This window comes from Mauremys reevesii, linkage group 3 (assembly GCF_016161935.1).
Source record: "Mauremys reevesii isolate NIE-2019 linkage group 3, ASM1616193v1, whole genome shotgun sequence".
NCBI lineage: Eukaryota > Metazoa > Chordata > Testudines > Geoemydidae > Mauremys > Mauremys reevesii.
Window position 1 is genome coordinate 62,269,939 of NC_052625.1, and position 27,086 is coordinate 62,297,024.

General features: G+C 44.7%; 1 protein-coding gene and 1 pseudogene across 13 annotated transcripts in view; one reads left to right on the top strand and one right to left on the bottom strand.

Moving 5' to 3' along the window:
* Window positions 1-27,086, bottom strand: part of DNAH8 (dynein axonemal heavy chain 8) — a 556,010-nt gene that overhangs the window by 520,791 nt on the left and 8,133 nt on the right. For 7 of the 13 annotated variants that reach the window (XM_039529004.1, XM_039529011.1, XM_039529016.1 and 4 more), the window contains exon 3: window positions 7,957-8,381. In XM_039529004.1, the coding sequence (XP_039384938.1) occupies window positions 7,957-8,373 (417 nt within the window). In that variant the 5' untranslated portion in view covers window positions 8,374-8,381. Of the gene's footprint in view, window positions 1-7,956; window positions 8,382-22,622; window positions 22,723-24,155; window positions 24,372-26,258; window positions 26,321-27,086 lie in introns of all 13 variants that reach the window. The other 6 variants (XM_039529010.1, XM_039529008.1, XM_039529012.1 and 3 more) reach the window with 3 other exon arrangements.
* LOC120401124 lies at window positions 23,203-24,187 on the top strand (annotated as a pseudogene).

Sequence of the window (27,086 nt, forward strand, 5' to 3'; positions counted from 1 at the left end):
GTGATGGGATGGGGGTGGTGCCTGCAGCAGTGTGAGGTCACTGGGGTGGGGAGATTTTGTTGCCATTTTCAACAACATGCCTGTGCAAGTTAGGTTTTTTTCAAGCCTGACTTAACAAATACAAATAAAGAAAGCATCTGAGATTATTGGAGCAAGAGCTCCAAGTTGCACTGTCAAGATTTCCTGCCAGGATTAAACAACTCTGCATATCAAGTTGAGATCAAATTTGTCATTAAAAGTAATTTTTGTTATAATAATTTTAGCACAGGGTGGGGGTGCACCACACAAATCTTTTATTGAAGTAAGTGTACCTTAGAATGGAAAAGGTTGGGAAACACTGTCCTAGATAGTCGTATTCTGTAAGGGAACACTTGTGCTGGATGTATCCCAGTTCCCTGCAGTGATAGCATACCATCTGTCCAACACAGGTAGAAAGCAGCATGCCCCAGATGGCTTGAGTTTGGGATGAGAGGCCACTGGTTCCCCTGGTTGGAGCTGTAGTTGCGGGCAGGTCCCATTCTGGGACTTTGGTTGTTCTGGACCCATCCTCCATGCAGATGTCGCTGGGCACCAGCTGTGTTGTTTCCTGCCACCATTCCTAGCCCGGCCATCATGGGACTGGACTTTCCTTACTAGATGCCATGGCCTCCAGGAACCTCTCAGTCATTTCCACAGACACTGCTACAGATGGCAACTGGAAGCACTGGACACAGGCTTGCACCACAGCTGGGAGGATGTGCAAATATTGGTCCATTAGTTCCCCCACAGACTTGGGTCTCTGGAACCAGCCACCAAGAGGCCAGATACTAGAATCACTAGAACACAGGAATGCTTTTGTGGAAAATGGCTCAGCTCAATATCTCCATTGACATGCCTCTGGGAAAGGCTGAACCAGTCCATTATAGCCATCTTTAGTGTAGTATAAGACCATGCTTAATCCTCACTCAGTATTGTGGAAGCAGGGAAAGAATTAACAAGGATTTGAAGGGATCTTAATGCATGTCAGTTAGTTAGCATGAGTTAGGATAGCTGTGACCCTAATGACGTGAGATTTGTAGAAGCAAGATAATGTGAGACAGACGAACGAACTGTGTAAAAGGTTATTACGACCTTGCAATGATAACCAAATATGCAGGCTTGCTTTTTCTAGTAGTGAGACAAATAAGATAGCTGAAAGGCTTATGTATAAACAAATGCAATTGTTTCTCTTTTACTGTCTCCATTATTGCTAGCTATTGTCTGTAACAAAGGTATAAATGCTTGTTGTAATTGTTTACCAATTGAGAGAGACCTGTCCGGGACAAGGGGCAACCCTGTTTCCTAGGACACTCCCTCCCTCTATTGTAATTACTAGAGAAAGAATAAAGTATTTGATTTTGCTGTACCCAAACAGAAAGCGAGAACTGAGTTTTTCTCCGACAATTTGGGGGCTCATCCGGGATGGCAACGCCCACGGATACACAGACGGCTACTACGGATCGTTCCCCTTCGAACCCCATGGCGCCACACTAGAGGTAAGAGACCTTTTGAAATCTCTATTGGGGTGTCGGAGGAGGACTGTCTGTGGGGACATCTGTCTCTGTTGGGCTCACGCCATCTGAACTTATTGACTGTGCAGCAGGATCAGATGCAGAGTGGTGTTGGGGAAGGCCCCAAAAAGGTTAGTTTATAGCAGTACTGGGAACTGCTGAGTTGGCCAACAAGGTAAATGCATAGATAAATGCATAAGGTAATGCATAGGTAAATGCATTAGAATGCACCGGTGCTGAGGGGTTTTTACCGCCTCAAGAGGGGTTGTCATACTGCCTCATGGTATTGGTCTGGACCAGGTAAAGATGCATTGTGGTTAAAAAAAAAAATGTAAAAAGAGATAAAAAGGTTAAAAAGGGGAAAAAAAAGAGGCCTTGGTGTGTGTGGGTGTGTGTGTGTGTGTGTGTACACCAGTGTGAGTGATTGTTATCGGAAGACGCCCAGAGTAAAATGGTACAACCTAATTTACACAACAGATCCCTTCCCAGCAAATTCACGGGAGAGGAGGGGCTGAGCAAAAATGCATGCTCGTCAGCGAGAGGGCCCAGCAAAACAGCAAGAGGGTTTGTGACAGGATGCGAAACAGGACAGTTTGAAATGCCTACAGCATTAACAGACAAAGTTGACAAAGGAACAGAGGGAAACTCGGAGGATCTCAAAGCAGATCTGCTGGCTCCAGTGTCCACAAGACAAGTAACAGATTTTCCTGCAATTTTACAATTAACATATGGGCCTTCCTGATTAATAGGAATTAAAGGATTCATGATGAAGTTACGTTCCCTCAGGCTGAACATACTTGTGTCCTGATAGAGCAGCCTTCACTAGCCTCCCTTGAGGATCTGGCTAAGATCCAGGAGGCAGCTTCGAGAACCAAGAAACACTCTTGGGGTGCTGCTGGATGCATTTTACACACTGATCATCTTTGGCGTGCCCCGGATGGGTGGCACCAAAGATGTTACTGCCCTATCTTGCTCGCATATACCATGGAATGGCACATATGAGCAAAGGGGAGATGGTTGCTGCAGTTACCCGAGATTGGTGTGCACCAAGTTTCCCTTCTGTAGCACATTCCTACTGTCAACACTGTGTGATTTGTCAACAGCACAACATTGGTAAAGCTGTTAAAGCTAAGCGGGCAGCCCACCATCCTCCTTGGGGACCTTTTGTAAATATTCAGATTGATTTTATTCAAATGTCTAAATGTTGTGGTTATGAATATGTATTAGTTTTAGTTGATGTATTTACCAATTGGGTTGAAGCTTTTCCCTGCAGGAAAGCAGATGCCAGGACTGTTGTGAAACTTCTGCTTAAAGATTTTGTACCACGTTTTGGCATCCCTGTGAGTGTCAACAGTGATCGTGGAACTCACTTTACTGGACAGATTGTAAAGGAGTTATGTGCAGCTTTGCAGATCCAACACAACCTTCACTGCCCTCATCATCCACAGTCTGCTGGGACAGTGGAACGCCAGAACGGGATTTTAAAAAATAAACTGGCCAAGATTTGTGCTGAGACAAACTTAAAGTGGCCAGATGCTCTTCCTTTGGCACTGATGAGTATGAGAGCCATTCCCAATCGAAAGACTGGACTCAGCCCTCATGAGATTTTGACAGGACGCCCAATGCGACTACCAACTGCACCCCCATTAACCCTAGCTCAGATGGACATTCATTTGATGGATGACATAATGCTTAAGTATTGTCAGGCACTAATGAAATGTGTTAAGTCTTTTTATACACAGGTGAAGGAAGCATTACCGAAGGATCCTGTGCAACCTTGCCACTCGTTGGAACCAGGAGACTGGGTCTACATAAAGGTCCATCAACGAAAGACTGCCTTGGCTCCACGCTGGAAGGGCCCTTTCCAAGTCCTGTTAACCACCAACACTGCTGTGAAGTGTCAAGGACTACCTGCCTGGACCCATGCATCGCACTGCAAAAAGACCCCTCCACCTCGAGAGGACACTCCTACTGATGATCAGCGTACTCCTTCTTCTAGCCCTGCTGTACCTGCTGGACAGCGGAAGAAGAGGACAAGGTGACGTACTAGCAACCTCTCCCTTGTCCTCTGACAGACCTACTGTGCCTTTGGATTTTTCTACAGGAATTCCAACATTAAAGACCTCTTCCCTTTATCATGCTAAACCACAATTGTTTTTGGAGCAGAAAAGAAGAAACATTCATTCTGCAGAAACCTCCAGAGTCCAGGGATTCCTGACTGCAAGAGACATTAAGAACTGGCCCTGGTGGAAGAAACGAAGCATCGTTAATTGGCAAGGAGGGAACTGTGGGGAGCGTGCTTGGGAATGTGGGGTTGAATGGTGGCTTGGATTTCTTCCAGGGGCAGAGCTCTGTGCTTATGGACAAGTACCCTGGGGATGTGCTGCCCTCCCTAATTGGCTTTCAGATGATGAATACCGAAAGCGCCTTGCTACCACAAAGGTTACCCCCACTAGCCCCTCAACCCTGGCCATCACTTCTGTAATTTATCCAGATACAAACAAAATTGTATATTCTAATGAAATTCATTGGCCAAGGCCTTCCCATCTTAGTGATTTATTAGAATATTGCTCAGAGAGACTATTTTTTAAAGTTCGAAAGAATTCATATGAGCGAACAATTGAGTGGAAAACAAATGGATCAGTGAAAATAGAGATCCATAATATTACTGCAAATCAGCCCCAAGAATTTATGAATGAAATTGATGGGTTCCAAAGTGAAGTAGATATGATGGTTATTCCTGGAATTTGTGCTATGTTACCTAAAAGAGGCCCTTATTGTTATTTGGTTACCCAATTAGTGAATAATCAAACGACTACCCAAAGAGTTTGTTCTGCTACTGGAAATTTTACCTGTATTGAAACCATTCCAGTGACTGATAATGTAACCTGTACTTTATTGCAATACACTCCCTCTTATGCTATTAATATTAATGCCTCCCAGAAATATATAAAGGTATACAACCAACAGATGTGGTATAGACCTACACTAAGGGGAGATGTAGCGGAATATCGATGGACTGTTATTAACACTACACTAGGGACTGTGAAGTTTACATTGCCTTTATCTAGTTTTCAGATCACCTCTACATATCCAAATTGTTCACAAGGGGCTGCCATTAGATTAGCATGGGCCTGGGTTATTTCCTCTAGAAAGAAGAGGGACCTGACCGGATCCTTATGGGATGGGGCCAATATTGCCGCAGCAGTTTGGAATATTTTTAAGAACCAGGAACATGATGAGAAATTGGGCCAACTAGAGAAGGCCACCGGCCTAATTTCTGGGGCACAGCTAACCCAAGTGCAAACCGGAGTGGGTGAGTTACATGTCATTTCCGCCCTTAGTTCTATGACCCAGAAGTTATTGAGAAAGATGGTACTGAATATCACTGAGGCTAGGAAGGCATTGCAGTGGGATCTAGCATGTTCGGAAATTCAGGATTTCCTGAATGACCAGCTGATGGCCATTCGGAATGATCTAGAGCACCAAGCTTGGCCCACTGCCCTTACAGACACATCAGGAGTACCATCTAATCTGTGGCCATGGAGACATACTTGGAGACTTTCTGGATGGAAGTGTGGACGTTCACAGTGCTCCTTCCAAGCATATGGACCGGTTGGGGGGGGTGTGGGCTCCCACATACTGAATCCTGCCGGGTCCATGGGGAGGATGCATATGGGATTGGGTGATTCACCGAGATATCTGGGAAGTGAGACCGCCTGATTCTCCTAATCGATTTTTAGTTAGTGCTCCTGGGATTACAGCTGATATTTGGATGGGGTTAGGAAATCTATGGACATTTTGGCCATTAGAACCACCACAGCTTCAGTGTGTACGGAAACTGAAGCCAGGGGAAGTTGTCACTGTTTATGACAATATTTGCTGGGAGGGTAGAGGTCAAGGAACTACCCTGACAGGACACCCACTTTTTCAAGCTAATGATAGCTGTGTGTACGTTAATGCCACCACATTACAAGATATACATATTAATCTTACCACTGCTGCAGGCAATCATATCATTTACTGGCCTGCAGATAGAATGTTGCAAGTAGCTCTTAGATTTCAGGTATATTTTAATTGGACTAGAGTAGTGCCTGATCGGTTTCAAAATTTGCTTTCATTGTTACCAGAGGTTCAAAGAATCTCTGAATTGCAAGGGCAAATTCACATGCTTCAGAATATATATCATGCTGAAAAGAATGCCTTTCATACAGCTTATAGAGTGTCTACTTTATGTACTAAGTATGATGTATTGTGCTTTGTAACCAAAACTGTACAACAACCCCATTATATTATTCCTATGGGAATGTTATTGTTTGTAGTGTTGTTAGTTAGTTTAGGATTATGTTATTGTTGTTGTTGTTGTAAAAGATGTAATGATAGTAATACCTTTCATGTTCATGCTAATCATGCGTTGTCATTTCGTCCAATGAAAACCCCTAAGGTTGACATATCTGCTGTAGAATCTGAAATCCATGGTTTAATGCAAATTGAGATTTGAAAATATTTGTAGTACTAGAAGTACAAAAGGGGGGAGTGTGGAAGCAGGGAAAGAATTAACAAGGATTTGAAGGGATCTTAATGCATGTCAGTTAGTTAGCATGAGTTAGGCTAGCTGTGACCCTAATGACGTGAGATTTGTAGAAGCAAGATAATGTGAGACAGACGAACGAACTGTGTAAAAGGTTATTACGACCTTGCAATGATAACCAAATATGCAGGCTTGCTTTTTCTAGTAGTGAGACAAATAAGATAGCAGAAAGGCTTATGTATAAACAAATGCAATTGTTTCTCTTTTACTGTCTCCATTATTGCTAGCTATTGTCTGTAACAAAGGTATAAATGCTTGTTGTAATTGTTTACCAATTGAGAGAGACCTGTCCAGGACAAGGGGCAACCCTGTTTCCTAGGACACTCCCTCCCTCTATTGTAATTACTAGAGAAAGAATAAAGTATTTGATTTTGCTGTACCCAAACAGAAAGTGAGAACTGAGTTTTTCTCCGACAGTATGCAGTAGGCTACCTGTGCCTCCTGGTGATGTAGGGGGCCAGCTGTACCACTCAGGTATTTCTCTTGCAGCCCTCTGGGGTAGCAACCCATTCAACAGTGGTCAAATAGGCTTTCAGGTCACCATCACCAACTCTCAGCTTTATCAAGATGAGGCTCAGATGTATGCTACGGCTAGTTTCTCCTTCCAGGGTGGTCCCTTCCCCCTGCAGACTGCTGGGTGAGCAGTCTAGCCATATCTGACTGAAATTGGTGGTTCCACTCCTGATTGGCATGTAGCATAGCCACCCAGAAATAACAAGAGGATATCTGCATCTCCTGTTGAGCCACCAGCTATGCTTCCTGAAATTGGTGTTTCCTCTCTGCTAACTGTGCTTCCTATAGGTGTTGCTAGGCAGCCACCTGTGCTTCCTGTTACTGATGGTTTCTGTCACTCTTTGTCTGTTGTTGCTGCAGGAATAATCGGAGGTTCCCTTTCATGACCCTTCTAGGAGGAAGAGGGCTCCCATGAGATCCTGCCAGCTAGGCTACATGTAAGAGATCCAAGAGGGGGAAGGCCAAAACCAAGCTAATAACAAAAATAATCACATCTCCTTTTTAGAAGGCCTCCAAACCAACCCCAGCCAGCAGAGTTCCCAGTTCTCTTTTACTATTCTAGAAAGCAAGCAGGATTTCTCCTTTTTCTTTAGGCATCAGGCCAGGGAAGGAGAAGTTTAACAAAATTCTTAAGTCCTCAGAGCATAAAGTCAGGGCAACCGACTTACAGTCAGAAAACCGAAATCTCCAGGGACCCTGTCATAGTGCCCTAGTGCTGAGGGCTATTGCAACCTATACTTCAGTGTGGCTTCTGATTCCATCTCCCTTACTTAGCTTTCTTTCCCTGTTTATTTTGCCCAGCCCCGAGGGTGATGGAGGATACTTCTTCATTGCACTCCGGCTGTCTTGGCTGTAAGCTACAGGTTGTCCCTTAAACAGACAGTATACATCACAACATACCTCCAGAAATATCTTACTATATGTGTTATATGTTGACTAGTACACTCCTTCCATAATTCAGTACTTCAATTATTGTTGTCACAATACAGAAAAAGAAAGATCATTTACCAGTAACTTCAGTGAGACTACTAACAGTACATAAAGTTAAACACATGCATAAATATTTGCAGGACCAAAGTCAAATATAGCTTGACTGCAACTATATATATGTATACATTATTTGGGAATGTTTTTTGCACTTTTTATTCATTACTTTAAAATTAAAAAAAGAAAATATCGCAAAAAACTATTTCAAGAGAAAGTCAACCATATTCTAATAGGCAGATCTTCCTAACAAAAATTGATATAATAAATTTTTTGAAAAGAAACAGATAGTTGAGAGAGAAAACTACATTGTTATAGATGTAATATTTGATACTAAACCTGTTTTTCTTTTAAAGTTTCTTGTAGGGATTGAACTCCACTAGTACTCCGGCGAAATTTAGACATCCTGCGGTTACTCAGAGAAGGGCTAAAAGACTCTAGGGGAGGGCGGAGAGATGCTACTTGTCGAGCACGAGCAACAGGGACGGGCTCAGCTTCTTCTGGCAAAAGGGGGCCGGGCTCAGCTTCTTCTGGTGGAACGGGGCCTGGCCCAGCTTCCTCTGTCGGAACGGGGCCTGGCCCAGCTTCCTCTGTCGGAATGGGGCCGGGCCCAGCCTCCTCTGGCGGAATGGGGCCGGGCCCAGCTTCCTCTGGTGGGACGGGGACGGGCCCAGCTTCCTCTGGCGGGACAGGGACGGGCCCAGCTTCCTCTCTAGTGTTTGGACTTTCCATCTGATCCCCTGGCACCTCCTCCATCTTGAAGCCTGCAATTTACAAACAATTCACTTACTGTAACAATGCTTTAGAAACTCCTTTAATTATATCCTCAAGTGAGAGTAGGGAAAAAAAGTAGTAGGCCTCTAAACTCATTCACCAAATACACAATCCTAATATTTCTGTCAAGTTATCTCAAAGTTGTTAAAGATAACATATTATGGAACTTATATAAATTTCTTCAACACAAACATTACATGAATCTGATTATTGACAAGTATTTTCCGACTATTTATATTTATTTTTCAGTAATGTTTTACCATGTATTTTAAACAATTTGGAATTGATTAAAATATAATATTATAGCCTTTTATTCTACCCTGTATCAGAATGCCTGTAACTATCAGGGTGAATAAAAATTAATGATTTTTTTTTAAATTTACATAAACTTTTTAAAATTTATATTGGATACTTTAATTTGTAAATTAAAGGCACCTTTGCCGCCTAAGATCCATCTGCAACATCAAGCGGCAGGACAGGATCCCCAGCACTTAAGTTCTTGAGAGGTGCCAAATCCCTGGCATCAAGAGTATGCTCATCAGAGCGTAACTTCGCTGGGTCAGACATTTCGTCCCACAGAGACTTCCCATATACCAAAAGCAGTGTTCTATAGCCAACTGAGCATGGGAACCCACTATAAAGGTCAACTAATCCTCAGATACAAAAACACCTTGAAGGCCAACCTCAAAGTATGCAAGATAGACATTAAAATCTGGTTAATAAATTGCTCTGGACAGATCCATATGAAGAGGTCTGTAACATGAGGCCATGTTTACGTTTGAGGAATAGTGTGTAAGGTCTTTGCAGAAGAAGAGAGCATGTCTTAAGGACAATGCCTCAAACTCTTCTCTCAGTAAGACTACACTTGCAAGACATGTAACTGCATCTGCAAATCCAGGATTGGCTGAGCTTCCCATGTGAGAAGACATAAAAACAAATAAATCCAGAACTTAAATTAATACTGGCTGAACACTCATCCATCAAAGCAACGGGATCCATCAGTTCATAACATACACATACACACACACATGTAGGGATATTAAAGGTTTATATTAGACATGGTTTATATGAAAAATGATTTATTGTTAGAAATGATTTATTGTTAATTGATACTTTATAACTGAAGGTTTATATTAAAAGTAAATGTGATTCCCAAGATTTAGCCTCTAACCTGCAAGCCACCAGCTGTGTCTGTGTGAAGCCTGCTCAAAGAAATACTTTGTATAAAACTTGTTAAACATTAATTAACTCTAAGTAAGCCAAAACAGTAGCTGTTATAGTATATAAATAGAGACCCCCACCCTCTGTAAGTTTTCATCTCACTTTATTTTTGAATGTTAAAAGACAGGGAGTCTCACATAAATTGGTAACACCCCAAAAGGTAAAGAGACAGTGAAGTAGATGTGATTAAGATAGAGAATGTATGTGAATGAGTGCCTAGTTTAAATAATGAATGAATGGTTAGGGAGTTACCAGCCTGAAGAATTCAGTGTTGGCTGAAGAAGGTGTCAAGTGGGATCAACCAGATGACCCCCGGAGGGCAAACTGGAATCCACCCCACCACCTCAAAGGAAGGAAAAACAAACATCTGACAACATGGAGCCAGCCACCTGCTGATTGATTTAGCAACAGCAGAATGAAGCAACAATCATGGACTGACATAGGAATAAATTCCTATAAAACTGGACTCTGAAGACTAAGGACTTTGAGTCTACGGTTCTGCTGCCAGCCTCCAGGAGCATCAGGTGCACCTGACCCGGACTTGGCTCCACTCTTGTGTACAGGATACCTGGCCAGTATTCTGTCACAAGCAACTTTAGGCTGGTAACTATAACATCTATACAGAACTTGTATGAATAATTGTGTGAATGGATATATATATAAGTAATCATAGGAATAAGTAGCCAAACAACGTTGTTTACTGTTATCTTTTGTTTTATTATGGTATTTACAATAAATGTGACAAATGTCTTGTCCCCTTTAATAAGATCCTGATAGTTATTTTTATTGGTATAACACACACACGAGCTGACCACACCAAAGACTCCCATCGACTTCAATTGGCTTTTGGACCAAGCCCTAAGAGCCTCTGCCCACAAGCATTTATGCATGTCAGTAACTTTATGCAAGAGTAGCTCCACTGTAGTCAATAGGAGTACTCACATACATAAGTGCTTGCAAGGTCAGGGCATAGCTAGGAATAAGTTACTTTTTATATACATTTTTGCAGAAAAATGTTTAATTTTTACAATTTTATTATATAAAGTTATAGCACTAGATATTTAGTGTGAAAATGGACAATGTCTCCTGGTTGCAACAAGGATCTCATCTGGAAATATTTTGAAGAAACTCTTTAGCGTTGGCAATGTTAAGAATTACATGAATGATGTAAAAAGTGTGACAAAGATGTGGTGGCAAGTCTAAAATAACATTCTGAAAATTGTGCTGATGATACTAAGAATGAAATTGAAGATGCTGTTTCAGTCAGTCATTCTGAATATTCTGGATCTTTTAGTAAAAAATGCAAAACTTTTCACTGAATTTGGAAAAATATTTAACCTTAAAAAGTTATAATTGTTCATAAATGCTGCTGTTACTGCCTTTCATTTTTGAGTTACAATGAAAATCAGAGCAGTTTATCTATTTCATTTGAATTTGTCTATTTTAAATGCTTATGAAAATTAGAAGTTTTTCATTAATAATGTATCAATTATTGCAGAGTGACTGGGTTTCAAAATTTATGTAGCGATGTCCAGAGAATATTGATTGATAGCGCTTTTACACCAATTTGGGTGCTAAGCTTTTAACTTGATAGTTGCATTCATTCTGTCTTGGGAGGTAAAGAATTTAATGTATTCATTTGAACTGTATGGCTCTATTCTAATTTGTGGGGTTATTGTAGTATTTCTTGTTATACTGATTACATTTTTAGTTCATTGGTAGAGTTGCTCAAACTATAAGATAAGCATCTTTTGCACTTTAATATCTCAAATAAAGAAAGGGATGTACTGGCCACTGTTTCCCGTGGCCCCCATTGGCCTGGAACGGCGAACCACAGCCAGTGGGAGCTGTGATCGGCCGAACCTGTGGACGCTGCAGGTAAACAGGCTGTCCCAGCCCAACAGCAGATTTCCCTGACGGGCTGCGTGCCAAAGGTTGCTGATCCTTGGTCTTGACTCTATAACAGATTATATGAAATCACTGAATATTTAAACACTATTGTTTTCATTTTATAAATAAGACGTATCTTTATGGGCTTATTAGTAGTGATTGCATTCCTGCTTAAATGAATAAAATAAAGAATGTTTTCTACAGAAACTACTTGAAAATGGGGGATAATGAATGCAAGTCTCCAGTACTGAAACAATACAGTAAACATTTTTTCCTTTCTGTATAGCACTGTATTAACAACTGATAGACTGTCATATTTAAATAAAACTTCAGCTGAGTTAGTTATTTGACATCATGCCTTATTATATTCAAACATACAATAGAAGTTTCACCCCCTTAGGAAAAAGCAGAAAAGAAACTTCAAATTTTATAAAAATAACAGCCCTGATCCAGAGAGAGACACCATCCAGAACTGACAGGCATGAGACTGTGATCAACTGAAACAGGCTTTGTGGGAGGACCTCAAGTATTTTACCCCTACCAGGATCTCCATGTGGAAGATGGGTGAACATCTGGTAAGCTAAGGATGCCTATAAATGTTTTTTTCTGAAATGCTCTTTTTGAATAAATAATACTTTGCTTTATGAAAGTGGACTGATCACTGGATAACCCTGTCATTACCCTGAGAGATCAGAACTGTAGGCAAAATCATAACGAATTGCAGGGATCTGCAACCTAAGGCCCTGGTCTGAGACAGTTGATGGCTGGAGGCCTGAGACCTAGGTGGGGTGCACTGGAGGAGACCATGAGGATCAGAGTTGCAGCTAATTTGGGGACTATCTTGCAAACACTTATTCTTTTACTTAACTTTAAGCATGTGAGTAGTCCCACGGACTGCACTGGGTCTACTCTTGTGCTTAAAATGAAGTATGTGCACATTTACTGAAAGATTGCTGGATTCAGTATATGATGAGATTAAACAGCATGTGCACTATTCCTGGAGAAGAAAACTCTTACTGAGTCTTGATTGGTGGAGCAATATTCACAATGTCCATTAATCATGGAAATCATGTGAAATCAAAATATAGGGTTGTCTAGCGAGCTGGCGTTGCCTCCCTCCCTGATCAATGGGCAGAGAGCTGCAACCGCTCCCTGCTGGGCAGATCTGGGATACCCGCAGCCACCCTGCCGGAAGCACAGTGGCGGGGCAGAAACAGGAACTATAAAAGGCTGGCCCTCTAGCTTAGTTGGGGCAGAGTGGCCAGAGGAGCAGGATGTCTTTCCCCTGCTGCTAGAGCCAGGGGCGGCTCTACATATTCCGCCGCTCCAAGCAGTCATGCGCGGGAGGCGCCCCGGAGCCCCGGGAGCAGCGGACCTCCCGCGGGCTTGACTGGTGAGGGTCCACTAGTCGCGCGGCTCGGCTGGACTTCCCGCAGCTGCGGGCGGTTCGCTGGTCCGGCGGCTGTGGTTGAGCTGCCGCAGGCATGCCTGTGGGAGGTCCAGCCAACCCGCGCGACCAGCGAACCGTCCGCAGTGACACCTGCGGGAGGTCCACTGCAGCCGCGGGAGGAGCGCCCCCTCCGCAGTCTTGTCTGCGGCAGGTCCGGTTGTCCCGGGCTCCGGTGGACCTCCCGCAGGTGTGACTGCGGCAGGTCCGCCGGCCCAATCTGCCGCCCCTGCCGACAAGTGCCGCCCCACGCGCGTGCTTGTCGCGCTGGGGTCTGGAGCCGGCCCTGGCTAGAGCCCAGACCTGATGGAAGCTAGTACAGTGCCAGAGACAACAACTGCCGGACACCAAGGAGCTATTTGGGCTGCCACTTGCTGTTTACCCAAGCGAGACCGACGACAACCCCAGAACCCAGGTACCTGGACTGAGCGTGTGGGAAGGAACCCAAGGAAGGCGAATAGGGTTTGGCTATGTGACCGACTGCAAGCTGGCCAGCATGTTGTGGTCAGATTTTCCCACTAACCCAGTGACAGACCACTCTGCCACTGTTAGGGCCCTGGGCTAGGACACAGTGGAGTGGGAGGGCCTATGTCCCCTGCCACCTCACCGTCAGGGTAGCATCCTCCCCACTTTGTGGAGAGGAGGCCTGCATTAGTCTGGCTCACCCCTGAACTAGGATGGGAGATGGTTTGCTGACTCTCACACCAGAGAGCTAATCTCCCCACTGTTGCTCTGCCTGGCTGCAGGCCAGAGCCCCTTACCTGAACTGAGTGCTGCCCTGCCCTGATTGAGGGCCTGGGGGAATAGACTCTCTGTTGCTCTCCCTGATTCACGGTAGGTCAGAGCCCCTACTGGATTACTGCCCGCCCCTACCCTGATTTAGGGCCTGGGCAGATACACTCGTTGCTGCTCTCCCAGACCACAAGCCAGAGCCATTAACTGTGTGTCGCCTCGCCCTGATTCAGGGCTCTGGGCCTATAGACTTATCAGTCAATCAGTCTGACTGCAGGCCTGGGACACTAACTGTGAGCTAATTTTCCCCTGAACCAAAGCAGTCCATAACTGTCGTAGCAAAGAGGGTGTGGTCTCTTCCCCTGATGGATGGGGAGAGAGCCGCAACCGCCTTACAGGTTGTACGTTTGGAATAAACATTTTTGACATATAAATGCTGAGTCTTCACTGATCAGTATTTGATAGAATTAGCAATCAAACCTATAACTGAATAAAAACTCAAATGACACATGAATAACTTAGTCACAAAGCTGCATATGTGACAAAGAGGAAGAAAAAAATCTCAAATCAGAATAATAAAGTAAATCTGGAACTCATTACACATACTGCAATACTCATGTATCCTTCACTCAAAAAATTAGATACTCCAGGAATAATGGAAAACATTTCTGAAACTGTAAAATACTTAAGTTATAACCACTTTGCCTCATTTTCACCTAAGAGAGGAGGTTCAACACTATCTCTTCCATAAGATATACAATAACCAACCTATCCTAATGACAACTGGTAAAGCGGATTGTGACAAAACTGATTTAAATCAATGTCTTTTTTTTTAATTAAGTTAAGGCCTTGTAAAACTAATTTGAAAGTGTGCCACTGCAAATTTAGATTAAAATGTATAACTTATTAAATTATAAATGCTGGTTTTTAAAAAACACTCCTCTACTGGTAGGATATCTTATTTTAATTATACAAAACTGCTATAGGCAAAAAAAAATATTGAAATTAAGGACCTGATCCTGCACACATTTAAGGAGGACCATGACTCTACAGCACTCAAATTAAGCATGTGCATAGGAGACTGCAACACCAGAGAATACTCACCTTTGTAACTGTTGTTCTTCAAGATGTGTTGCTCATATCCATTCCATTTAGGTGTGTCCACGCCACGTACACAATCATTGGAAGATTTTTACCCTAGCAACATTCGGTGCGTTGGCTGAGGCGCCCCGTGGAGTGGCACCCTTATGGCACTGGATATATGCCCCTGCCAACCCAACGCCCCCTCAGTTCCTTCTTGCTGGCTACTCTGACAGTGGGGAAGGAGGGAGGGTTTGAAATGGATATGAGCAACACCTCTCGAAGAACAACACTTACAAAGGTGAGTAACCGTCTTTTCTTCTTCGAGTACTTGCTCTTATCGATTCCAATTAGGTGACTCCCAAGCCTTACCTAGGCGGTGGGGTCGGAGTGAGATGTCGCGGAGTGAAGGACTGCTGAACCAAATGCAGCATCACTCCTGGACTGCTGCACTATCGCATAGCGGGAAGCAAAGGTATGTACCAATGACCAAGTTGCTGCCCTACGGATCTCCTGTATGGGTACATAAGCCAGGAAGGTGGAGGACGAAGCTTAAGCCCAAGTGGAGTAGGCGGTAAGGTGCGTAATTGAGACACTAGCCAAGTCATAGCATGCACAGATGCATGATGTGATCCAGGACAAGATGCGCTGGGTAGAGACCGGAAGGCCCCTCATCCGGTGTGCCACAGCTACGAACAGCCGGGTCATCCTCCTAAAAGGTTTCGTTTGTTCGATGTAAAAGGCAAGGGCCCTGCAAACATCTAGGGAGTGCAGCTGTTGTTCTCGTCGAGAAGCGTGCGGCTTCGGATAGAAGACTGGAAGGAAGATGTCTTGGTTGACATGGAAGGTAGACAACACCTTAGGAAGGAAGGGTGGGTGTGGACGCAGCTGTACCTTATCCTTATGAAACACCATATACGGTGGGTCCGACATGAGGGCTCAAAGCTCCGACACACGTCTTGACGAGGTGATAGTGACAAGGAAAGCTGTTTTCCAGGAAAGGTACAGGAGTGAGCAAGTGGCCATCAGCTCGAACCGGGTAGTCTGGGTAGGACCAGGCTGAAGTCCCACGTAGGGGCCGGATGCCGAATTTGTGGGTACAGACATTCCAATCCCTTGAGGAACCTACTGACCATGGGATGGGAGAAAACCGAGCGCCTGTTTTCGCCCAGGTAGAAGGCCAGAATCGCTGCTCGGTGTACTCTGATGGATGAAATTGCCAGGCCTTGCTGTTTCAAGGACAAGAGATAGTCTAAGGTGGTCAGTACTGGCACCTCCAGAGGGGCAGCATTGCTCAGGGCACACCAGCAGGAGAAACGCTTACACTTGGCCAAATACGTGGACCTAGTACAGAGCTTTCTGCTACCCAAAAGTACATGCTGCACTGAGCGGGAGCAAAGTAGCTCGGATTGAGTTAGCCATGCAAATGGAGGGATTGCAGGTCCGGATGACATAGTCGGCTGTGTTCCTGAGTGATCAGGTCCAGCCACAACGGGACTGGCATTGGGGTGGTCACCGACAGATCAAGGAGAGTGGTATACCAATGTTGCCTGGGCCACACCGGGGCAATCAAGATTGAGCGGGCCTTGTCTCTGCGCAACTTGAGGAGGACCCTGTGGACTAATGGGAATGGAGGAAAGGCATAGAACAAGTGGTCTTTCCACAGTATCAGGAAGGCGTCCGATAGGGAGCCCAGGGAGCGCCCCTGGAGAGAACAGAACACCTGGCACTTCCGATTCTTGCAAAAGGCGAAAAGGTCTATGTGGGGAAACCCCCACTTCCAGAAAACAGAATGGATAATGTCCGGGTGAATTGACCACTCATGAACCAGAAAGGATCTGCTGAGGCGATCTGCCAAGGTGTTTTGGACTCCTGGGAGAAATGATGCCACCAGGTTGATCGAGTGGGCTATGCAGAATTCCCACAGGTGAATGGCTTCCTGACAGAGGGGTAACATGGCCATTGTGTCACAGTTTTCACAGACAACACAATGGCCCTGAAGGTGTTTGCGGAACACCTGACATGCCAGGAGTATTGCTCTCAGTTCCCGTACGTTGATGTGCAGAGATATCTCTTGTGTGGACCAAAGGTCCTGTGTGCGAAGGTCTGCCAGGTGAGCGCCCCAGCCCAGAGATGATGTGTCCATGGTTAGGACCAAGGAGGGCTGCGGGGCATGGAGTGGCATCCCTTCGCATACCGAGGTGGAGTTCAGCCACCAGTCCAGGGAGGTTAAGACTTCTGGCTGTCCCAGCCTGGGCGATATACGGTTGAGAGCCAGGCCTGAAGTGGACAGAGGCGCAGTCTGGCATGTCTGGTCAGGAAGGTACAAGATGCCATGTGACCCAGGAGAGCAAGGCACCCCCGTGCTGTCAAGGTCGGGAAGCTTTGGAGACCGTGGATAATGCTCGCCATGGACTGGAAGCGGGAGTGTGGTAGGCACGCACAGGTGAGATTTCAATCCAGGGCTGCTCCGATTAAGTCTATTCTTTGAGTCAGCTGCAAAGTGGACTTTTCGACATTGAGCAGCAGGCCCAGCTGTCTGAACAAGCTCATGGTGAACTGAACATGAGATTGCACCTGGACCTTGGAGCAACCCCGAATGAGCCAACTGTCAAGGTACGGAAACATCTGGATCCAATGTCGACGGAGTGAGGCAGCCACAATGGCCATACACTTTGTAAAGACCCTTGTTTCTGCGGATAGGCCGAAGGGAAGGACGGTAAACTGGAAGTGCTGTTGGTTGACCACAAAGTGGGGGAAGCGCCTGTGAGGCAGGTAAATTGCTATGTGGAAGTACGCATCCTTCATGTCGAGGGTGGCGTACCAGTCTCCAGAATCCAGGGAAGGAATAATGGTCCCCAGGGAAACCATGCAGAACTTCAACTTTACCATGAATTTGTTGAGCCCGTGCAGGTCCAGAATGGGCCATAGCCCCCCCCTTTGCCTTGGATATTAGGAAGTAGTGGGAGTAAAACCCCCTGCCCCTCAGTTCCTTTGGAACCTCCTCTATAGCTCCGATAGTTAAGAGTGTTTGCACCTCCTGAAGGAGGAGTTGCTCGTGAGAGGGGTCCCTGAAGAGAGACGGGGATCGGGGATTGGAAGGGGGGGACAAAACAAATTGAAGGCAGTATCCACTTTCCACCATACGTAGGACCCAGCGGTCTGATGTTATGCGGGACCAAGCAGGGAGGAAATAGGAAAGGTGGTTGGTGAAAGGTGGGGAAGGATCCTGTAAGGAGACTGGTACTCCGCCCTCAGGCGCACCTTCAAAAGTTTTGTTTGGACCCCGCTGATGGTTTGGGGGGACCCTGGTTCTGGCCCATCTGAGGACCAGATTGTCTCCTCCTACCACTCCAGCCGCATCTTCTAGAGAAGTCCTGTCTTGGCCAGGGGTTAAGGTAGGTGCACTGTGGTTGGGGTCGGAAGGGCCTACGTTGCGTCACCGGGGTATGATGGCCTGGTTATCCTTCAGACTCTGGAGTCAGCTTTGTCTGAGAACAGACCCTGGCCATCAAAAGGCAGGTCCTGGATAGTTTGCTGCAGTTCCGGTGGAAGACCAGACACCTGCAGCCACGGGGTGCAGCACATAGCTACGCCCAAGGCTAGAGTCCTAGCCACTGAGTCTGCCACATCTATCGAGGCCTGCAAAGATGTCCTGGCGACTTTCTTGCCCTCTTCTAGCAAGGCCCCGAACTCCTCCCTGGACTCCTGAGGAACCAGCTCTTTGAACTTCCCCATCGAGTTCCAGGTATTATAATTATAATGACTCAAGAGGGTCTGCTGGTTAGCCAGTCTGAGTTGTAGACCGCCAGTAGAATAGATCTTGTGGCCGAATAAATCCAGGCGTCTAGCGTCCTTGGATTTAGGAGCAGGAGCTTGTTGGCCGTGTCTTTCCCTCTCATTAACGGACTGTACAATGAGGGAGCACGGTTGGGGGTGAATGTACAAGTACTCATAGTCTTTGGAGGGGACCAAGTACTTCCTCTCTACCCCCTTGGCAGAGAGGGGAATAGATGCCGGAGGTTGTCAGATTGTATGGCATTACCCTAGCCGAATAAACGGCAAGGCTATACGTGTCGGGTTATCGGCAGATAAAATGTCCACCACCGGATCCTCGACCTCTACCACCTCCTCCACCTGGAGGTTCATGTTTTGTGCCACCCTGCAAAGTAAGTCTTGGTATGCACGGAGGTCTATAGGTGGGGGGCCAAAGGATGACATACCTGCCACCGCCTCGTCAGGCGAAGAAGAGGAGGATATGCCTGGGGCAAGTCTTGCTGGGGGGGGGGGTCCGGCTGCCCTAGGTCCACCATGCTAGGGGCATAGGCTTGAGCTGAGGATAGGGCCGTTGCCTCTGAGCCCCCTGGGGGGGCGACTGGCAGTGGCCTCCGGGACCCAGGTTCAAAGTGGGCCGAGTGAGAAGCCCCCGAGGGGACACCTTGGGCCTGATGGTATGCCCGAAGGGGTCCAAAAGGACCACTGTGGGGGTCCTTAAGCAGGATCCTGCCCCTAGTCGTGCCATTGGCTAGCACCGTCCGCATCTTGGTCATGGATGTGGTAGCCACTCTCTGCTTGGGACAACCTCGAGTTGGGGCAGGATGGCCAAGGCGGAGCCGCACGCTCATGCTGGGTCGCAGTGTCCTGCTTAGTTGCCCTGTGCCGTGGAGATGGAGATCGGCACCGCGGTGATGGAGATCGGCACCGCGGTCTCAAGCGGTACCGTGACCTGGATCGGGACCGATAGTCGTATTGGTGCCGAGAAGCAGATCTGGATCTCAATCAAGATCTATGGGCGGAGAAGTGCCAGGATCGACTCCGAGTAGATTGGCGCCAGGAGCTGGATCAGTACCGACCATAGCAGGACGAAGATCTTCATGAGCTGGGGCAGTGCTGCGAGTGTGACCGGCATCGAGATGGAGATCGGTGCTGGGACTGCGAGCAGTGCCGTGGACAAGACCAGCGTCTGTATTGGGACCGTGACCTGGATTGGGACCGAGATCGGTGCTGACGCATCTCGCTCTGCGATGGGGGGAGCATCATGGAAGGCTTCCCTTTCGAGGGAACAGCCTGCACCGGCGGTACCGAAGTTTGCGACAGTCCTGGCTCAGTGACCGCAATCAGGTTGCGTGCCGTGGAGAAAGTCTCTGGGGTGGAAGGTAGGCCGAGCTCGACCGCAGTACGCACCAGGAAGCTTATGTGCACCAGACTCAACAGCGCTTGTGGCGCCGGAATCAATGGTGCCAGAGTTGGAGCCTTTGCGAGGTGGTCTGGCACGGGACGCTGCTCCAAAGGGGGCACAGGCAGTGCCAGCAACTGCACCGGAGCAGCGGGTTGCTTGTGCTGCTTCTTGGATCCTGGAGCCAGCGAACGGTGCCGCGCTGGTAGTGGTGCTGGGGACATCTGGTGCCAGGAGTCTTCGCCGGTGCCAGGTCGCGAAGCCGTTTTTTCCGGTGCCGGAGGCACACTTTGGACCAATGGCACCGGGTCTCGGCGCAGGGCCGAGGACATTGGCCTAAGTGCCACTTCCATCAGGAGCTGCTTCAAGCTAAAGTCCTGCTCCCTTTTAGTCCGAGGCTTGAATGCCTTAGAAATGCAGCACTTATCTGCTTGATGGGATTCCCCCAGGCACTTCAAACAGGAGTTGTGGGGGTCTCCAGTAGGCATCAGCTTAAGGCAGGCTGAGCACAGTTTGAAACCTGGAGACCTAGGCATGAGCCCGGGTACTGGGAGGGAAGGAGGGGGAGAAGCCCCTTACCACCAATTACTATGTACACTAACAACAATAACTACTATTAACTACAACTAGAAACTACTAACAACTACTCTATAACAACTATCTGCAAATATAAACAAGCTAAGAGCTAGGGAAGTGGGATCAGTTAAGCTGCGCTCCACAGTTCCAACAACCATCACGGGCGGTAAGAAAAACCAGAAGGGGTGCTGGGTCGGCAGGGGCATATATCCAGCGCCGTAAGGGCACCACTCCAGGAAGCACGTCAGCCGACCCACCGAGTGTTGCTAGGGTAAAAATCTTCCGACGATTGTGCACGCGGTGTGCGCACACCTAATTGGAATTGATATGAGCAAGCACTCAAAGAACTATATTTTTATCTAAAACTTCTCTTGGGGTGTGACGAGGTTTACAGATCCCACACAAAGGCTAACAAGTAAATGGGCAGTACAGGGCCAAGAGGCCCCTTCCCCAACTGGCTGTGGGGCATGCTCCAAATGGAAGATCTGCTTAAAAGGGGACTCTGTCAATCAAGCAGGGAGAGAGTGAAGGAGAGGCTGTCTTGATTGGGAAGAAGCCAGTTTGCAGTTTCTGGGACAGAGTGATCTACAGGAAAAGGATCTAGGCTGGCTGTGGTAAGACCCAAATGAGAGGCCAGGGGCCTCACCCTTTTCCCTGCAAGGAGGGAATAACTGCACACTGAGACGTGAGCTGGGAAATACCCATGTGATTATCTGAACTACTGAGCTCTATTAGGAACTCTCCACTGGGAGGACAAGAGCACTGCAAACTGAAAGAGAGGGGAGGTAGGAAGCTGTCCAAGGAAGGCTAGTTTGGTGCATTGGGAAGAGGTAATTGAGACACTCCTCACCCCTTCCCTACAGGCTCGGACTCGGGGATCTGGGCCTTCCCTCTCCATGATCTCCCTCACCATTCCCCTCCAGCCAGGAGAATTCATGGAGCACTGGGGTATGAAGACTGTAGCGCAAATGCTGGGCCAACAGACCACACAGCAAAGCCATTCCAGGATGGTGAGGACTGCTGAACCATGGACTGCCCACCAGGCCTCCTGGCCTCTGGGTGAAGCCTGCTACAAGGGGACAAAATCTTTGTCACTTCAAGACATCATTGCTCCAGTATCAACTATGAAAACGTACTTAAGCTTTCAATACATTGACAAAGTTATTGTCAACTTTTTATATCAAAATTTTCTAGGCCAAATCTTTCAAAAACAGGACACTAAAGTTAGGCTCCGATGCCCATATATAGGCACCTTACAGTGGGATTTTTGCAAAGTACCTAAGTGATTTAGGAGCATAAGTCCCATTGACTTCAAACTGCAAAGTCTGGTATGGCCCATATGCACATTACTCTTAGGGGAATTCTGTGTCAATGTGTGGGCACGGAATTCATATCCTCCACAGATTTCTTTGCTTTCCTGCAGAAAAATGACTTCTATGGGGAATCCAAGGGAACCTGCAAGAGTGGTCATGTGCCCCTCCCCAGCAGCCCAGAGCAGCTGGCAGAGATGTAAATCAGTGCAGGATGGGGGCTGTACATGCGTGGGGAGATGTTAATAACCACTGTGGGGCGCGTGTGTGTGTGCAAGCAAGATAGACACTACCTCTCAGTTGCTATTGCAGCAGGCCCAGTGTGGAGGGGGAGGGCTTTGGGGTGTTTGGAAGTAGGCGTGAGGCAGGCTCTGTCCCCTCAGGTGGAGCATAATGTAGCAGCCTGCCTTCTTAGTTGTTCCCATTCTTCTTAGTGACTTGTTCCCATTCTTAGTGAATTCCCCCAGGAGCATAAAACAGGTGTAAAAGTGTTAAGGCTCCTTTACATTGTCAGAGTGAGGTAAAGAAGCCTTATTATAAATGATAGTATGGCCTTATAAATGCTTATGATGCTTTAGAGATCAGAATTGGTCTACATTTTTGGACTGAAATTTTCCTATCAAAATACGCTCCCTGAACTGTTTACTATTGACCTTTCTGGAGATGGTCAGTAGCCAATATAAACTGTGAGTCTGATTCTCCAGCCCTCACTCTTCAGTTGCCTGTGATGTAATACGGAACATATGGGTGCATATTTTTGTTGACTAATAATTAGAAATAAAGGGTGAAACATAATTACATTATTAGACAAAGAGGTTTGGGGATTGCCTCCAATGCTTCCCACTCCTATTCTCCGTCCAGCTCAGCAGTCCACCTGAATCCCTGTCTGTTATTTCATCCTGTTCACCATCAAAGAACAGCAGAGATCATCTTGAGGCACTTTTGCTGATAGCTTAACTTTATTGACCTTTAGAGTGGTACAAGTCATCATTTTGGGCAAGCATATGCTTGATTTAAAATTATCAGTACATTTATTTATGACTGGTTAAGAAGTAAAAGGATGGAGGCTGTTACCCCAAAATATGCCAGCTAGTGGGTGCCCAGGGAGTCATCTTCAGCTGGGGATGGCAAAAGTGTAGCATGTTCTGACCATGCTCCTTTCCCCACCCCTCCTTGTTTCCGATATAAGGATTGGCATAGGTCAGGACACTTCCATACCAAGGGAATCCTCAGCTAGGAAAATCTGTGTTTTTTTGCTTTTCTCCAGTGCCAGAGTGGCATAATAGGGTTAGATTACAGCTCAGGATCTATTTTACTTACCCATTAAAGAAAAAAAAAAGACTGAGGGCAAATAAAACATTTATCAAGCAGTCAATAAAATGTCAAGACAGTCAGAACCAAGCACTTCCCAAAATAGCCAGCCAGGTCCAGATGAAATTACCAAATGGCAAAGGGATATTCATTCTTTTGCACAACCTGAACGGCCTTACATCATGCATCAAAAATGGCTGCACCAGCTTTTCATGCTCAAGAATCCCCTACAAAATTGCATGCGGATGGGGACAATTTATTTTGCAATGTTGTTCTCAATCATGACCGTCTGCAATTGTGGATCATTGTTCATTTAAAAAAAAAAAACACAACCACAAACTGAAGGAAGATGAGACTCAAGAGGAAGGCAGAAACCAACATCAGAAGACCATTACAAGTACACTGAAAAACAAAACCCAGGCGAAGAAAGAACATGTGGAGGTGAATGGAAATACAAGAAAATGTTCTTATGCTGAAATATAAGATAAGTAGCTTAGAAGAGCTATAGCGATGGGGGTCTCTTTACTTTAAGTGCTTGAATATACAGCTGTTTTTGAACTTTTTTAAAGTAATGACTATGGTCAGTTTTCTGTTAATAATAAATAATATACTCTACACTAACTTGCACTTTCATGTGATATTTTACAGCTAATTCATTTAATAACGCATTTTTGTTATTGAGTGTGCCTCTCCTTAGAGGCATAAGCCAAATATCATATACACACATGATCATTTTATTATATTTTAAATCTAAATTAAAATCTAGAAATTCAGAACTAAATATAGTTGGAATAAATTATTAATCTAAGATTAACAATGTTACATGGGTAGTAAACATTTGTCCTCACTCAAGACTTATCTAACTGCTTCAACTTTCAGATTTGTTCAGCATCGGTGAAGACACTAACAGGTGCCAACATCCCCTTGTCAAAGACTGACCACCCACTTGTGAGAGAATTTGACACTAGGGTCTGGAATGGGGTGTGCGATTCCTGGACACAACTGACTGAGACATACTTACTTGAAGTGTACCTCAAAGAAAAGGAAAACTGAAGCTTAAAGACAAGAAAATCACTGTTATTTTTGAATGTTGTGATGATGAGGCAAGATCAGTTCTGAATGTACTGCTTGCACCATTAGAACCTGATTGCAGTGGGTATGTTTACTCTTTTTTTTGTGGATACAGTGTTTTTAGATGCTGTTAATCACTCAACTGTTTCACAGGCTGTAGTCAAATCTGTAAATGAATACCAGATTGATCATGAAAATGTTGTAGTAATTGATGCTGACAACACTACTCACACGAAAAAGGCATTTGATTCTGTGTTTTTCTTAGAAAACACTGTTTCCGAATTCTGGGCATATCATCTATTTGGCACATATTCTTAACTTAATTGGTGAATCATTTAGAAAGCCTTTTCAGCTGGTTGATACATTTGTAAGGTGCTTCAAAAACATGTTCTATAATTCTGGTAGTACGAAAGTGAAGTACCTGTTTCACGAACCAGAAAACTACAAGAGTCTGCAGATGTCACGCATCCATGCCTCCTAGCCCAGATGGAACACACTGGAACAGCTGGTTTTATGCTGTTCAGTATCACTCTAAGAACTTTCAGTTCTATAAAGAGATTTTTTAATGAAGAGTGCAACAGCAGCTCCCCAGTTTCTGTGTAAACTATTCAGAAAAATGCTGAATGACCCAACTAAGTATGCATTGTTGAAAATACAGATCACTTTTCTAGCAAAGAAATGGGAACAAATTCTCTGTTTACATCTAACATTTGAGAGCAGGAAGCCTTGCAGGGTTAATTTATTTGACCTTCTGGAAGAATTACAGATATATTTCAGTTCACATCTAGAGCCCCCTTTCTTCAGAAAGCACCTCAGAGTTCTTTAAATTTAGAGAGGCAGAAAACATATCTCCTGTTGAAAAACTTGCCTGTCTCTCTTTAAAGAGGCCATGAAGCTTCTCAAAAGCTTGACAAATATTTCTCATTTGGACAAGAAAATCTGAATGTTCTGAGGCTTATAGATTATTTGATCCTCATTGTGTTTATATCCTGCCAGGCTACTATATTTTTAAGCAATACCTGGGTTTTTTTTGAGGTACCTGAACAGGAGCTAAAATTGTACAGGGAAAAGATTGTGCCTGAAGCTATTCAAAGTCAAGCTATTTTTGTAGCCCTCCAAGCATTTTGGCTTTCAGAGAAAGACAAAATTCCAAACTGGATAAATGCTGGCCTGGAATTGCATAAATGCTGTCTCAAACTCTGAGATGCAGAGTTTTTCACTGTACAATCTGGTCCTTTCTGCCAGAAGGAAATCACTAAGTGAGAAAAACCTAAAAGCTCTTTGTTTTCTGTACTATAATTTAAATTAAAATATAGGACAATGATTGGCAAAAATGCATGACTTTCATGTGTGAAAGTCTAAGCAATTTAAAATGATATTCTATTTTATTTTTATTTTGCTGCTTGGTGTTCTGTAATGTAATTTAAATGAAAATCCAGATTATAAAACTGGAATGCAGAGTATTGGTTACCAAGTATTAACTTTTTTGTATTTAGGAAATGCTGAATAGTTAGTGACTTTTTTTCTGTATTGTGGTTTAAATAAATTACCAAAGTAATTGAAACTGGCATGATTCTATTCTGACAAACAAAATGTTTAGAATATTGCAGAATTTTTATTTTTTTGGTGCACAATTCTCCCGGAAGTAGCACATATTTAACTCAATGCACATGAGTAGTCCTATTGACCCCAATGAGATTACTCATGAATAAAATTGTGTATGTTTGTAGAATTGAGAACTAAATCTGAACCACGGAACTGATATAAAATACATTTGTACATAGTTGACATAAGCAATAAACCAGCTTTTTTCCTTCTGTAATATTTACTGCAGGTACAGAAAACATTTTCTAAACTTGGACTACTCGTTCTAATTTAAGAAAATGACTAGGCGTAAACACTTAGTCCTTATTTTTGCTAATCAATACACAAAATCAAGTGCAGATGAAGATATATTCTAGAAATGTTCTCAGTTTAGTTTCTCTCATGTATTCAGTTTACTTAAACTTATTTAACCCTTACCTACTGTATATTTTTATTATATAGCACTTACTTAAGCAAGTTTGATTTCAATGCACAGATTTTGTTTTGGTTTTTCAACAGCTCAGAAGAATACTGTGGAGAATGAAGAACCAGCAACCTGTATTAACATGAGTGAGACTTAGTCATAGTTCTTTATGGGATAAAAACTATTAGTCACTATAAAAAAAATCCATACAATTGTTGCATAACATATAAATGCAATAAAGCAAAAACATTTTTAAAATGTTGGTTTCAGTTTTGCAAATTATTCTAACAGTCTATCTTACATATACCATAATTTGATTTAAAAGTTAATTTCTAGTAAATCAGAATTAGTACATTCACCAATTTTTACTTAAACAATTAAGCCTCTGAAGAAATACATTTTGGCCCCTACTGTAGTAGTAGAATGTATTGTTTGTATTTTGTATAATTTAGAATAAAGGATAAAGAATAAAGTAATAATGTAGCATGTATTAAATGTATATGATTTGACCATATCCTGCCAGCCACCCTTTTTGAACAGAAGAAAGGAATGGCCTAGCAGCCATTGGTAGAGAGGCATCAGCCAGAATTTCTGTGTGTCTGGACTGATTTCAAGGCAGTAACAGACCTTTGAGGGTCACCACTTTGTTGTAGGCTTAATATTTTAAAATAAGTAAAAGAATGCCATGATCGTTTTTCTTCTGCATTGCAATTTAATGTTCCTGTTCAAAATGTTCTGTGTAAATTAATTCTGTTTCGTGTGTGAATGAGGAATGGGTGTTGAGATAAGTGTGAAGGCCATCGCTGAACCAGATGTTCTAAGGAGCACTGGAAACAGATGCAAGGGCGCCAGGAGGCTGCAACATGCCCCCCT